At 42.1% G+C, this 14,094-nt stretch overlaps 1 protein-coding gene across 2 annotated transcripts in view; it reads left to right on the plus strand.

Moving 5' to 3' along the window:
- Positions 1 to 2,962: 2,962 nt before the first annotated feature.
- Positions 2,963 to 14,094, plus strand: part of DIAPH3 (diaphanous related formin 3) — a 454,594-nt gene continuing 443,462 nt past the window's right edge. The window contains exon 1 of one of the 2 annotated variants that reach the window (XM_084767928.1): positions 2,963 to 3,205. In XM_084767928.1, the coding sequence (XP_084624054.1) occupies positions 3,098 to 3,205 (108 nt within the window). In that variant the 5' untranslated portion in view covers positions 2,963 to 3,097. The remainder of the gene's footprint in view (positions 3,206 to 14,094) is intronic. The other variant, XM_084767927.1, reaches the window with a different exon arrangement.

Below are 14,094 nucleotides of genomic sequence, written 5' to 3' on the forward strand. Positions count from 1 at the left end.
CCTGCCATGGTCCTAGAAAACATCAAGATAGCCAGTCACAAAACTGTCTCCACTTTGAGACAGTCCCTAGTCCAAGCCATTCCTCCTAACAGTATTCTGTGATGTTTTCCCCCAATCCCCCAAGCAAGAAGCAAACCTTCCAAATGCTTTCTAACACCATCTTATAAGAACCCCGTGGTTCACCATAGTGATGTTCATATGCTCTGTAATAAATCTAAGTTGTCCCCAATACAGGTATGTCCCCTCGTGATCTTTGGCTGCAGGACACTGAAAGACAGGTGTATGTGCTTTCTGCATGTTGTATCACTTAAGCTGAAGCATTTCTATTTGAGGTATTTGCTAGTGGAGAAGCAAAGAAAGTTAAACCCCATTTCTGACACCACATAGCTAATAAAGGGCAAAAAGGAAAGCTGCATCTTCCTTGTTCATCATGACACAGAGCTAGCTGCTTCTTTCCATGACCTTGATGATCTCCTGGAAGCTGCCTTTAGTATATGCTCATTGAGGGGGAAAAATCTGGTTATGTGGCATAGTAAAAAGTAATCCTATTGGGACTTTAGGTGAGAAAAGCATGGGAGAATGGGGAAATAGAAGAATCCAGAGGGTCCTGGAAGCCTAGAAGAAGAACATTATGATAGGCAGATCTGGGTCCTGGGGTCCTGCTCAAACTATGGCACCAGCCAAGGAAAATATAGGCAGTAAACTTCGAACCCCTACCCAGACTAGCCGATGGACAGGACATTCTCCACAGTTGAGTGGTGAGTGGGGTATGACTTTCACACGTACTCTGGTGCCTCATTTCTGACCATGTCCCCTGGATGGGGAGGCCTGGTGGCACTCAGAGGAAGGATAGCAGGTTACCAAGAAGAGACTGGATACCCTAAGAGCATATGCAGGGGGAGGAGGTTCCCCTAGTCACAGACATAGGTGAGGGGAGTAGGGGGGAAGCGGGAGGGAGGAATGGGAGGATACAAGGGATGGGCTAACAATTGAGATGTAATATGAATAAATTAATAAAATAAAACTAAAAAAAAAAAGTAACATTAAAACAAGAAAAGTAGCAGTACTCCCTGCAAGACCAAACCCAAACCTAAACTTCCAAACTGTAGATGAAACCTTACTCGGGCCTTAGACTCCTTTTTCTGAACCCCTGTGTGATAATCTCCGTGGAATACCCAGAATTGTTTCTTGTACCAAAATCAATACTTCATGTTTACTTGTCTTGGCTCACATCACCTCCATATAGTCAGAAGATCAATATCTTTAAGGAAATAGTTCAAAGGCAAAGCTGACTTTTAAAGGGGAAGAAACAGTGATGTATGAGGAAACTATATTAGCCTTGAACTTGACCTTCAGTGTACACAACAAATTCTTCTACATGGTTTCATTTCAAGGATCTTCAATATATGCCAGATGAATTTCTTCAATTCTGTGTTTTTGACCTCTCTTGGCCTTGCTGTCTGCTCTGCCTCTTATGTGGTTGCTCTGCCAGTCTCCTTCCAGTGAAAATCCATGTATCCTCTCTTTTGTAATGCCCCTGCTCCTCTGTATTCTACAATGGAGAAGGAAAAGGCTGAATCTTGGTGCCAGCCAGAGTGGAAACTTATCTCCTAGGGAGAGATGGGGCACAGTTCAGACAGCTTGTCATCATGTTGTGGAACACAGCGAGCCACGGCAATGAGAGTGCACAGGATCACAGGGTGACCAGAGCTGCTCAATTATCTGTATTCTTTGCCCGCTATTTAAATCCAAACCTCATGTCAGAGCTCCCCAAAACGGAAGTACCCCCGGATCTCTTTATTTGTTCCTCTTTCTAGTGTAGCCACACTGGATGAATCTCCAGACTTTTCTTTTCATTACTTGTGGTTGTTCTCCTCCCCCACGCCCCGAGGGTTTCTCTGTTTAGCCTTGGCTGTCCTGGACTCAAACTCACAGAGATCTGCCTGCCTCTGCCTTTGTGAGTGCTGGGATTACAGGCGTGGCCCAGGAGCCCAGCAGGTATTGGTGTCTTTAATTGATTTATTGGTGATAAGTGCCTTATCTCTTGATAAGGCTGCTTGATTCTAGGTTGCGTTCATCTACTTTACATTTAGCTTCTTAAAAACTTCTAGAATGGCTGTTACAACATTGGCTATTTGTGTCTACATCTATGAAACACATTAACTGAACTGTTTAGACTATGTTCTTTTTAATTTTTGGTTGACCCAGAGTAGAGGCATCCAGGCTTTTAGGCATGCTTGCTGCTCAATAGTGTGAACCGAAGTTCCAGAAAAAGCCACACCCATATTAACAATTCTACAAGGTTGATCGATCAGAATTCCCAAGATTGTTGTGTTGGAATGCTGCAAATCCAGGGCCACGTAATCTTGGCTCACTTAATTGCCATTCATCACTGTTAGATCTAACATGTTTGTGACTGTCACGTGATACCTCTTGCTGTTCCTTAAAAGTCCACTAGCTTCTACCAACCTTAAACCAAAGATTGGCATCCCATGGCATCTGAAGGCCTGTTTCTCTTAAAGTGACTTTCTTCCATTCATGTTCCCTGGCTATGGTCACTCAATTTTGGTTCCAGAATGAACGCTCTTACTCCTTTTGAGCAGACAGCTGTGTTTTTATGTAATCGGTAATCAAATCTAGTAAGCATCTTTTCTAAGAGGCACAGGCGCTGGCAAGTAGAGCAGCGAGACCTCCAGAGACTAGTGAGAGGGCTTACCAGTTGCTTCCGTATTCAAAATTTTCCAGAATTTACTCTCCAAATTCAAGCAACGCCCTGCCATAGACTCTCATTGGCTCAAACTTCCTTCCAAACCAGTACCTCTCTACGCACCTTCTGGCGAGAAGCGTAATGGACAGGCTGAAGGGCCAATCAGGCCTAGGATTTAGTATTTCCCCCCCCCCGGAAGAGGCGGCGTGCTTGCGTCACTGCTTTCGCTGCTCCGGATTGGCTGATCGGGCTGTCTACAGTGGCGGGAGATTTTGTATGTATTGGCCCAGCCGGGTGCAGCAGTTACTGCGCCGCGCTGCCGGCGTGGGATCCGGAAGGTGAGCCTGCTGAGCTCTGCCCCAGATCAGGTCGCGGCTGGCACCCGGGAAGATGGAGAGACATCGGGCGCGCGCTCTCTGCCGGGACAGCAAGGTTCCGCGGAGGAAGGGCCTGCCGCCCGGAGGCCCCTACGAACCCGGGGAGAAGCGCCCCAAGTTGGTAAGTGTGAGCCGTAACCACCGGTGTGACGATTCCGGGGGCCTTCTGCCCACTGAGCCGCAGGCTGACAACCCGGGGAGCGGGGGTGGGGTGGGGTAGGGGGAGCTTCGTTTGTCCTGAGGGCCAGAGCTGTTAATTGGCTTAGAGCCCAGTGACAGGATGAATGTCCGAGGGTCTGTGAAGCCTCACATTTCTTAGGACTTTATCTGGAAAAAACAAACCAAAACAGTTCAAATGTCTATGTACTGACGTCACCTGGGTGGATTCTGCATTTTAAAAAAAGTTGAATTGCACCCCCACCCCTTTAGTATAACAGACTGTGAGGCAGAAAGTGAACTTCTCGCTGATAGTCCCCTATCTCCCGCCTAACATTTTAATCCAACAAGAACCTTTTAAGGTGAACATGTTTTTCCAAGTTGAGACAACTCGTTTTCAAACTTGGCGGCATGTGTAGTCATTGCTAAAGAATGTCTTATTTAGTTTGGAAGGAGTCTTCAAGTATCTGAAACTCGTTGGCTGGTTTGGCTTTGCTTTCTTAGCACTTGAGGAAGAGCTATGATTGGCACCTGGTAACGTTTTTTCGTTAATGTCAGCTGGAGGAAAAATGGGTAATGAGGATGATTTCATTTGGTTTTTCGGATTGTGTGGGTTGGTAGATTTTGGTATTAGTCCAAGACAATTGGACTTAATACTTACTGTTAATTTTACTTTGAGATACGATAAAATCGCCCCCCCCCCCCGGTAGTAACAGCATTTGCCTTTTCTGGGCAAATAAAATTGAAGTAATTAAAGCTATGATTCACAAGTTAGGGATATAATAGATTCTGAATCAATTGCTAAGTGTAATATTTACTTGTAATTGAATACAACTGAGAGCAGAGAGATGCACTATGGGGATACTTTCAGTGAGCAACAGTGGGGATTGATTATACAGATGTGAGCATAAAATAACAAAAGGAACTGCAACATTTTGTGGAAAGGTCAAATGTGTGCTTCAGTACTCTTACCTGTTCAGGTCTGAGACTGAATAGGAGAGAGTTAATTTGGTCGTGAGACGTTCTGACCAATCTGAGAGGAATCCTTGGGGTGTGTGTGTGGGGAGTGCCATTTCTTTTTTTTTTTTATACTTCCTCTCTGGGTTAATACTCTCAGTATATTTTGTCTGCACACTCAGTCCATGGTTCTGGAAGTGTGATTTTCTGTAGCTACAGGATAGCATTCCTGAATAAATATTTGATTTTATTGAAGGCATGTGATTACTTTTTATTTCTTAGGTATGCCATATTAACCATTCCATTTGTTAAAAGTTGGGCGGCAGTGAGATGACATTTAAAAGACACCGCCTTGAAATTCTAAGGTGGAAAACACACCTACAATGTTGAGTTATGGGTTGGGCTTGATTTGAATCATGACTTCATAATTCATTTAGAAGTAATTTGGATTCCTGGTGATTTTTACAATTATATTTTTGCTTACATATTTTATTTTTCTAATGTCTTGAAATTATTATATAATTACATAATTTTCCCTATTCCCTCCCTCCAACCCCTCCCATTTACCACTCCCTTCCTTAAATTCGTGGCCTCTTTTTCTTTAGTTGGTGATATATATATCACACACACATATATATGTGCATATATGTACACACACATATACCCTTCTGCTAACCTAAGACTAGTCCTAGAAGCTTCTAGACTCCATACAATCTAACTTAGGCCTAGAATGTTTTCAGTCTCTGAGACTTACTTCTTAATAAGCTCACCTTTTTTTGTTCTTTCTGAGCTCTGGGCTGACTGGTTCAATTCACCTGTTCTGGCTCAAACTCTTCTCCCAGTTGACTTATTTAATCTGGCTTTTCTCTCATCCTGGAATTGCTCTGCTTGGCATCAAACTAACTCAGCCATCTCCTTCTGGCTTCTTCTCATTTTCTGGTTCATTCAGTCTTCACCTGAGTTCTCTCTCTGCAACCCATCTCTCGATACTACTGTCCTAGTAAAACTGCCTCTTTTGTGTGTGTGTGTGTGTGTGTGTGTAAATCTGCCTCTTAAGTAGCTTCCCTTTCCTTTCTCTTCTTCTGAGAGTTGGGCATATCCAGTTCTAATATCTGATTCGTCACCTTTTCTGTCACCCAATCAGACATCACTGTCAAACATGGGTGCTTCCTTCTACAAACTAACCTTACCTTCATTTGGGATTAAAGGCATGTGTCACCACACCTGGACCTAAGCTTTTCTTTACCTGATTACATGCTCTGTACCAGGCTGGCCTTTACCTCAGACCTGATTGCCTCTGTCTCCTGGACTAAAGCCATGTTTGTATTCTAGCCAGATCACATAGACCTAGAACGTCTTTGGATGTGATCTCTGGCCAGACCAGCCGTGTTCTGAATTAATATTCCTCCACATTTCACCTTCCCTATTAGAAGTTTCGTTGGTGCTGTCCTGGCTCAGGTCTTCTTGAGCCTTGGTTGGTGAGACCACATGAGTATCTTCCTAACATTTTTAGGAGCCACATTTCACAGTATATTTCCTGTCCCTCCTGCTCTTACAGTCTTTCTCTCCTCTTCTGTAATGGTCCCCCGGGTCTTAGGTGCAGGGCTTGCTTTATAGATGAATAAAGTGGGACTGGGCTCGGGAACTCCACATTTTGATCAGTTGCGGTTATCCATAACGGTCTCCATCTGCTGCAAAGAGACTTTTCCTTGATGAAGGGTGAGAACTACACTGATCAGCTAGACACTGGATCAGGGTGTGTGCATAGCAGTTTCTTTACACCTGTCTTCCGTTGCATCAGTTTGGCATCAGCTGTGTCCACTCTGCTAACTTATTTGTTCTGAATATTGTATTTGCACAGTTTTTTATTTTGGTAAATTCCAGTTGCTGCTTTTTCCTACCTGTCTGGGCATTCTTGATAGTCCTTTGTGTTTTGGCTGTTTATTCCTTAATAGTTTTGGTATGTGTGGTCTTTGGCGCTTCTTCATTGGCTTGACTTCATGCTTGCTTGCTTTTTCCTCCTTATTGGCTTAAGGAAGGAAGCTCATAACTTTAAACCAGTGGGATTCCAGGAGGCCTAAACTGGGTTGCTTTTCTGTGCAGGTGTTTTGCTGTTTCCGCCAGAGTCCTGAGCATGCACATTAGGACGTTTTTTTTTGTTTTTTTGTTTTTGTTTTTTTTTTTCCTGTTGAGCTCTTCCACTTCACCTGTGTCTTAGCCAGAGGCCCCTTGCCTGGTCTTATTTGCCTCTGAACAGCCCTTTCCGCCTTTGAGACCATCTCAGATTCTAGCTGTGCGCCCAGGAGTGATTGGTCTGTAGTTTAATCAGCTTTATTGCTGGATATCAAGTCAGTTCTTTGCTTTTCCTTGATTTAGACGAAGTGATGGTAACCTGATTTCTTTCACTCGTTATGCCATTTTCTGGGCTTTTAGAACAAGTAATGTAGCTTTGCCATATGGCAGGGGTAGGAATGATTTAGTGGTTCACTTTTCCCCCCACCCCCACTTCTGTAAAGGGACAAACTGATGGTAGGACTGACAGGTCCCCATGGTTCCTGTCTTAGTTTTAAGCCTTACCTCTGGTGCCTACTGAATCCCGTTTTGATGAGGCAGACAAATGAATCCTTGCTTTCTACTGAATGTACACCTGTCGGCTTTGAGTGATTTGCGGATTGGGTAAACATATTTGTAGCTTATTTCCTGTCTTCCTAGATAAGTGTAAATAGTAGATAAGTGTAAATAGTAGAAGCTGATCTCTTAACTGCATGATGTTGGGCTGAATCAACTGCTTTGTGTTGTTTGCTAACCACTTTGGTTTCAGTAGGTGATACATTAGGCACTGTGTACTTAGAGGCTGAGCATTGAGCACTGGTGCTGAGAGGAAAGCTTGCTGCCTCTGTAGAGACTTTAAATGGGAGATATAACTCAGTAGAGTCATTGCACCTGGACCCTCTCCTATGTCTTGTGGACAGCTAAGGAAATCGCTTAGTTGGATCTCATCCAGTCTTGCTAATATCTGAACTAGTTACTTGTTTGGAGCCTAAGCAGGTAACTGCTGTTTGCAACTTCTGTAACCAGCCAAACTCAGTTGCTGGGATTAAACTTGATTGGCTTGGTCTGTTGGGTTGGGATCAGGTGTCTCAGTCCAAGGACATGGCTCACTATAAAATTCAATTAGTTGAAGTGTTTGCCACTTGCGAAAGCATGCGTTGTACCACACAGTCCTGATCCTTAATTAGTACTTTTTTTTTTTAAAGGAATTTAGGAGTTTGAGTCTTTAATAGCTTCTTTTTTCATTTACAAACTATTACCATTATTACTAATGTCTTTAATAAATGTGTAGGTGATGACATCATGGTCATAATAGGTTGTAAAGTGGGAAGAAGTAGAAAGCTTGTGATTATAGAATTTCAGAAGAGTGAAATCAGAGCAGGTTTAATGACATGCTTGCTTTATTGTCTGGGTGTGTTTGGAAGCAGATGTAGGAAGATATTTTACTCCTTAGTCTGTGAGCCTCTGCTGTTACCTTATATGGCAAAAAAAGAACTTTGCTGTTATGTTTGCAGGCTAAAAATGGTAGGTTATTTTAGGTTGTTAGAGTGACAGGTAAAGTTTTCCTGACAGAGGAGGAGAAAGGTGACATGATTATGGTGACAGACTAATGATGCAGCCATCGGAAACTGGGAGTCCATGTTCTCTGAAGCATGCATGTCTAGCCTATGGCCGGACATATGTTGCTGCAGTGTCTAGCAGAGAAGCCCTCCCCCGCCCCACTGACTTTGGTACAGAGAAACTGACGTGGGACTTCTGTCCTGTAGAACTGCTACGTGACCTGCTAGGTGAATTTGTGTTTTTACCCACCGACTTTGTGGTAATTTTTTTCCCTGCTGTCATAGGAAGCCTAACAGGTATTATAGTTTGAAGGATGATCGTGTTGAAAAGTCTTAGAACCGTCTTATCTGTTTACATTTCTTCTACTTGTCTTTTTTTTTTTAAACAGGGCCTTAGTGTGTAGCTCTGGTTGGCCTAATTATGTAGACCCGGCTAGCCTGGAATGCATAGCTATTTGGTCCAACTAAGGAATCCAGAATCCAGCTAATGGTGATATTTGAAGGCTTTGGGCGCCTTCATGTATTATCATGCTATGCCTGATATCAACAGTCTGTGTAATGTATCAGCCGTGGTAACTTTCATTTGTAGGTAAAATAGTTTTATTTAGGGTGTTTTTTTTCTAAGAAATAACTCTAACTTTTCTCAGATTTCCATTTCTAGTCTTATGAGAACACACTTCCAAAAAGACCCCCCCCCCACACAAAACAAAACCAAAACAGTTTCATTTTTCTTTAACTTTAGACATAGCGATATTGAAGTTCAGAGGTTAATATTTTCGTCAAGGTTATATAGCTGTAAGAAATCCATGCTTGGTCCTAAATTACCTCCATTGTTTAATGTCTATATTTTGAAGAATGCATCAAGTGGCTCTCTTGGGAGGGCAGTTAGCTATTGAGCTATGCAGTGTTTAGTGCTTGTAGACTGGGCTGGAACGTTTTCTTTGAGGGTAAGGATGGGTGGGCATAGGGATGCTTGTCTCAGATTTAGAGCAAGGCTTAATTGCTTTTTTCAAAGGCTCGTGTCTTTAATTATGAAGCAAGCAAACTGACATACATTTATTATACTGTGAAACCTTGCATCGCGTCTAGTCTGTCTTGTAGCAATTGCCTCTTAACAGATGTTACCTGCAACACCTTTGTGCAGTTGGTGGAATGCTAAAATTTGTCATTCTTTTATTATTGTTGCCTTGAATTAACTCTGCTTTATGGTGTAACTTTATTGCTGTGTCCTAGGATCTTTATATATTTATTGCCTTATAAATTGGATTTAAAATTGGCTTTTTATATAGAATGTAAATTAACATGTATATAACTTGTTTATGTTTGCAGGATAATACAAGGAAAAAAAAACCTGCAAGGTATTACGCTAATGTAATTGTCTTTAACTCGGCACATAGTGTCATGTAAACCAGGAGTCTAGTGAATGCTGGAGAATAAGTTTATCCAAGAGCCTCATTTGCCTTTTAGATCTATAAAATATAGATTAAGCATAACCTTTTACTTCATGGGATATTAAGGATCAAAGCACTGAGCTCTTTTTGAAAAGCATCCACAAAGGTAATGTCTTCTTGAGAGCAGCAGGACAGCATTGAAACGCCTTACTATTGGAAGCAATTTTTCTCAAATAGCAAGGCAAGTGGTCATTATTAACTTAGGAGACAATTGGAGAGTTTAAAAACGTTCAGCCTTGTTGCTGAAATGATCGAGTTTCCAGTTACCTTGCTGCAGCCTATGTGGAAGTGCTTGCTGTAGACTTGCCTCTCACACAGCTCCCTGCCATGCGTTGTCACTGTTTTTGTTGGGGAGGCATGGAGAGCATGAGCACCAATGTCTCCCGTTCTCATAAGCTGGGCAGTCGCAGGCGGTGACCCAGGCGCCTGCCTTTCTTCACCTGGAAAGCCGGGCAGTTTTTGCAGATTAAAAGTTAGCACGTTACAGGCCTAGAGGAGTGTGTGGCTCACTGCACCTGGGAGTTTGCTATTTAAAGAGTTGCTGCTTTTTGCCAGGACTGTTATAGTAATAGTAGCGGTCTAATTTCTGTTTATATTTTTAGGTCATTAGGCACATACATTGGATATTGGACTAACTTCCTTATCTTGGAAAATCTGAGTTAAAAACCAGGTTTGTTCCTCCTGGTGGATAGAGGCAGAAACATTTGACAGTGCCAGGTGACAGTAGTGGCAGGGCTATGGTCTGATGGTTAGGACAGGTTTCTGAAGCTTTCAGAGGGGTGTTACTTGTTTGTAAAATGAGGCTCATAGAATTATGAAGCCTGCATATAAGTGAAACTTACAACCAAAAGAAACTTACTCGTGGAACAGCTACAAATTAGGAGAAAGGGTCCTGTGATGCTCTGGAATCATCTTGAATGATAATAAAAATAATGTTATTAATGTATGTGCAGATATAAAGCAGGGTATAAGTATATTTATGGATCTTTGTAGCTATCAAACTAAGCCAGATTTACATAAATCCAAAACAAAACTATAAAAGCACTAAGATGCAAATTAACAACACCATTAGTTTAATGTGATTGATGATTTGTTGCTGAAACTAAGTCACTGTTATTGGATTTAATAGTACTTGAATCAGAAGTTTTCCAGCTCAGCTTTTTCTTTAATGATGAGACAAAAATGTTGTCAGCACTTATCCATAGTAGAGGATGTGTACAGTGGGTGTCAGAAGGCTAGTTCTAATAGGTATCTTGGGTAAAATAGAGCCTTGCAGTTTTAAATATGTCTTTATATATTTAATCATAAAAGAGACACTCAGCAATAGGCTTGTAAAATGACACTTCATGAATCCCATTGAAATGTCCTTTTTTTCTCCTTCATTTATATTATCTCCCTATAATTTCCCTTGAGGTCTTACAGGGCTTAAAAAATTAAAAACCCTAAAAAGAAACATGTTTTGATTTTTACTATTTTTTTTCTTTTTAAGAGTAGATCTGTGAATGGAATTTGTATTTTCTTTGTTCATTGAGCATCATGGTACATAGCATATACTGGGAAGGAAAGAGGCTATGATTTAGTGTATCATATGGGGGCATTCTGTGTGCTGAGAGATTTGAGCTGTGTTCAGGTAGTTGAGGTTCAAGGCATACCTTCATAGGTGAAAGAATAGCTAAGTGCCTGTGCGGAGTGCCCCTGCTTCCTGCAAGGAGATATGCTGTGGGGCTTTTGAAACCTTTTGTGTGTGTTAGGTGGATTAATTGTAAGATCTATAATAGTGTATGTATTTGTTACTTTTATTTGAGACAGTGTCTAATGTAGTCTAAACTGGCTTTGAACTCCCTATATAGCAAAGGATGGCCTTGAATGCCTGATCCTCTTGCCTCAGTCTTCCAAATGCTGATATTACCGACGTGTACCACCATTCCTAGCTCTATTTGGCAAATTTTATTGTGAGCCATTTCCCTAGGCTATGGGGAACTTTTGACTCTAATTGCTGCATTTTCCCAAGGTAGGCTGTTTATTTGTATCATAAAGTGAAACCTTGTAATGTTCCCTTTTTAAATAAAAGGATTTCTCACATTGGTGACATTATTTATGGATGTTAGAATTAAACTGTTTTTGTTTATTGAAACTTTGGATAGACTTCAATTCATAATGACAATTAGAATTCATTTTTAATGAATAATTTGACAGCCTGAGAAATGAACATAAAAAATGGAGCACATATAATCTGCATCCAGAAATCCAATGTGACAGGTTCATTTCTTTATAAAGGGTGAAGGTCTCCAATTAAAATCATGTTCTAGCTTTGCTCAGCCTCCCGTCTCAGGGTGTTTTGCTCTTATTGATATGTTACCTTCAACAAGCTTTCAGTTCCTTTCAGCCTAAGCCCATAAGCCTGAGGGTCACCTTTTCTCTGATGGCTGTGTTGGCTTGTAGAATCTGAGTGCTTGCCTAATTGAGAAGCCAAGTCACTCTTGTAACTTTATACCACTTGGTTCCTTCCTTCATTTGTGATTTAGTTTAAATGTAATATCCGTTTTCCTTTTATAAAAGGTTGTAGTGGTGTTGGAAAAAGGCATGTAAAAACTCCCAGAAGCTCTCATGATTGGCTGCTTCTAGCGCTAGAGCCCTAACCGTAACCACGGTGATCCTTTAGGTTTACACTGGAGTTCTTAATCTGTGTGTGATCCCTCTCTGTGGTTTGTTGTATTAGTTGGGCTGATGCTTACTTATTATCACAGGTTAGGCACAGCCTTGCCAGTGCATGCGTGACACCTCATTACTAATTGTACTAGTTCTCTTTTAGGGGCATGTCAAAGTCTCAGGGAGCTGCTCACTGAAAGGCAGCATGACACGCAGAGCTCCTCATCATGACAGGCTCTGACAGGGGCTCTGCTAGTGAACATTTTGACCCTTTCTCCTTTTCCTTTACCCCTTTGACTCTTCTCGTTACTTCTTTCCTGCCACACACTGGGATAGTGTCCAGGCGCTCTGCCCTTCATTGTAGTGGGACACATACCATGAAGTTTACGCCATGGACGAAGTTCCTTCCTCTCTTCCTAAGCTCAGGCTCTAGCCCCTGACCTCACCTCTCTTTCGTTCTTTTCTGCCTTCTGCTGTCAACATTTACTTCTTACTAAAGCCCCCCTCCAGAAAGGTAACCCTGCAGCTTTTTTTGATCCAGGATGTCTTCAAATTCCTTACTTCCCCCATCTTCACATATGGTGAAATATAAATAGATCAAATGACCTATGGCTCCTGTGTCTTGCCTCAGATCTCCACACTTGGAGGACCCTGGTCGTTGTCACAGTGCTGAACCAGGCTGCTGCATCGAGGTGGAAATCCTCCTGCCCTTTGGCCTTATGCCCTGTCATGTGGGTTTGAACACTGTAGGCACACCATCATCACTACAGCAGCTGCGGTGCTTTGCTCTGACCCTGGCCTGGGCACGGTCTTAGTCATTACTCCTCATGCACCACTTTGTAGCAGGACTCTCACATAGATCTGAAGAGGCTTGGGAACCTTCCTGAGGTGGCCCAGGAGGGAACAGGCCTTGATAGATATGAACACTGGCAGTGTACTTGAGCCCTGACTTTTAAAGTCGCTCTCTGGTTACCACCTTTCTATTTCAGTGATTATGCCAAACGTTGTTGTTGTTGTGTGTTTACTTCATCAGTAGATGTGATTTCCTTTTATACAAACTTATAGAATTATTTTGTAATTATTTATTTTTATTTTCATTTTCAGGTAGTATCTCCTCATGCCATGTAGCCCACACTGACCTCTAAGTTGTATGTAGCTGGGCTGTGGGAGTTTTAAACTCTTCAAGGGAAGTTCTGTGTTTCACAGGCCTCTATTATCCTGGGCCTGACTAGTGGCTTGCTGGCCTCAGGGCTCTCCATCTGTATCCTACTTGATCAGTAGATCGGAAAGATAACAGGAAACATGACCCAGGCCTTCACTTTGCAAATGTGCAATCTTTTTGATTTGGCTTAAGTGATTCAATTTAGAGTATAGAAGTAAAAAAAATCTTAGTCAAATTAGGCAAGGACAGGTAGTGATCGTTTTTTAAAAATTAATTGCCTTTAATTAGCTATTATGTTGGGGTTTGGTTATTTTTTGGGTCTCTACTTTATCCCAAGTTGGAAAGGTAGAGTTTATAGAATTGTACTCCCCAACATCAACAAACATCCACTCACATTCTTAGGGTAGGGCCATTTGGCTTAAAGGAACAGGTCACTATCTGGTATCTCTCTCTGAAACTCACAGAAGGGAATTGTAAGGTCATATTGCCTAGTTCCATGAATCAACCAAAGGATTGCTAGCCCTCATGGTGGATTATAGCCCAGAACTGAAAGTCAGAACCATAGCCCAGAACTGAAAGTCAGAACCATCTCCCTTCAACACCCATGTAGTCTAACTTCATTCTTCACTAAGCATCTGATTCACCTTTGTGCTCTGAACAATGTGACTCCCATTCCTCTTAATTCAATATGGCCAAGTCTGTGGCCTCTTCAAGTCCACCTTTGTGGTCTGGATATGAAGCATAGGTGTAAGTTAGGCCAAAGATGTGCATTAAGTCTTCTGTCGCTGTCATAGTGTGGTCCTGCCCACTGTCAGTGCCTTGGTTCCAGGCTACCCAATAAGGTGATGTGATAGTATCAGAACTGGGTGAAATCTCAGTCTGCTCTCTGGCTTTAGCCTTTTTGGTCTCTTAGCATGATATTCCTGAGGAACTTCAACTTCTTGGGAGTGGGGAACCATTATTTCAGGAGTCTTATAGCCAGAGGGAGCAGGACTGTCTCTTTAGGGTTTCTTTCTTTCTAGAA

Source organism: Acomys minous (assembly GCF_964271855.1).
Source record: "Acomys minous genome assembly, chromosome: 18".
NCBI classification, from domain to species: domain Eukaryota; kingdom Metazoa; phylum Chordata; class Mammalia; order Rodentia; family Muridae; genus Acomys; species Acomys minous.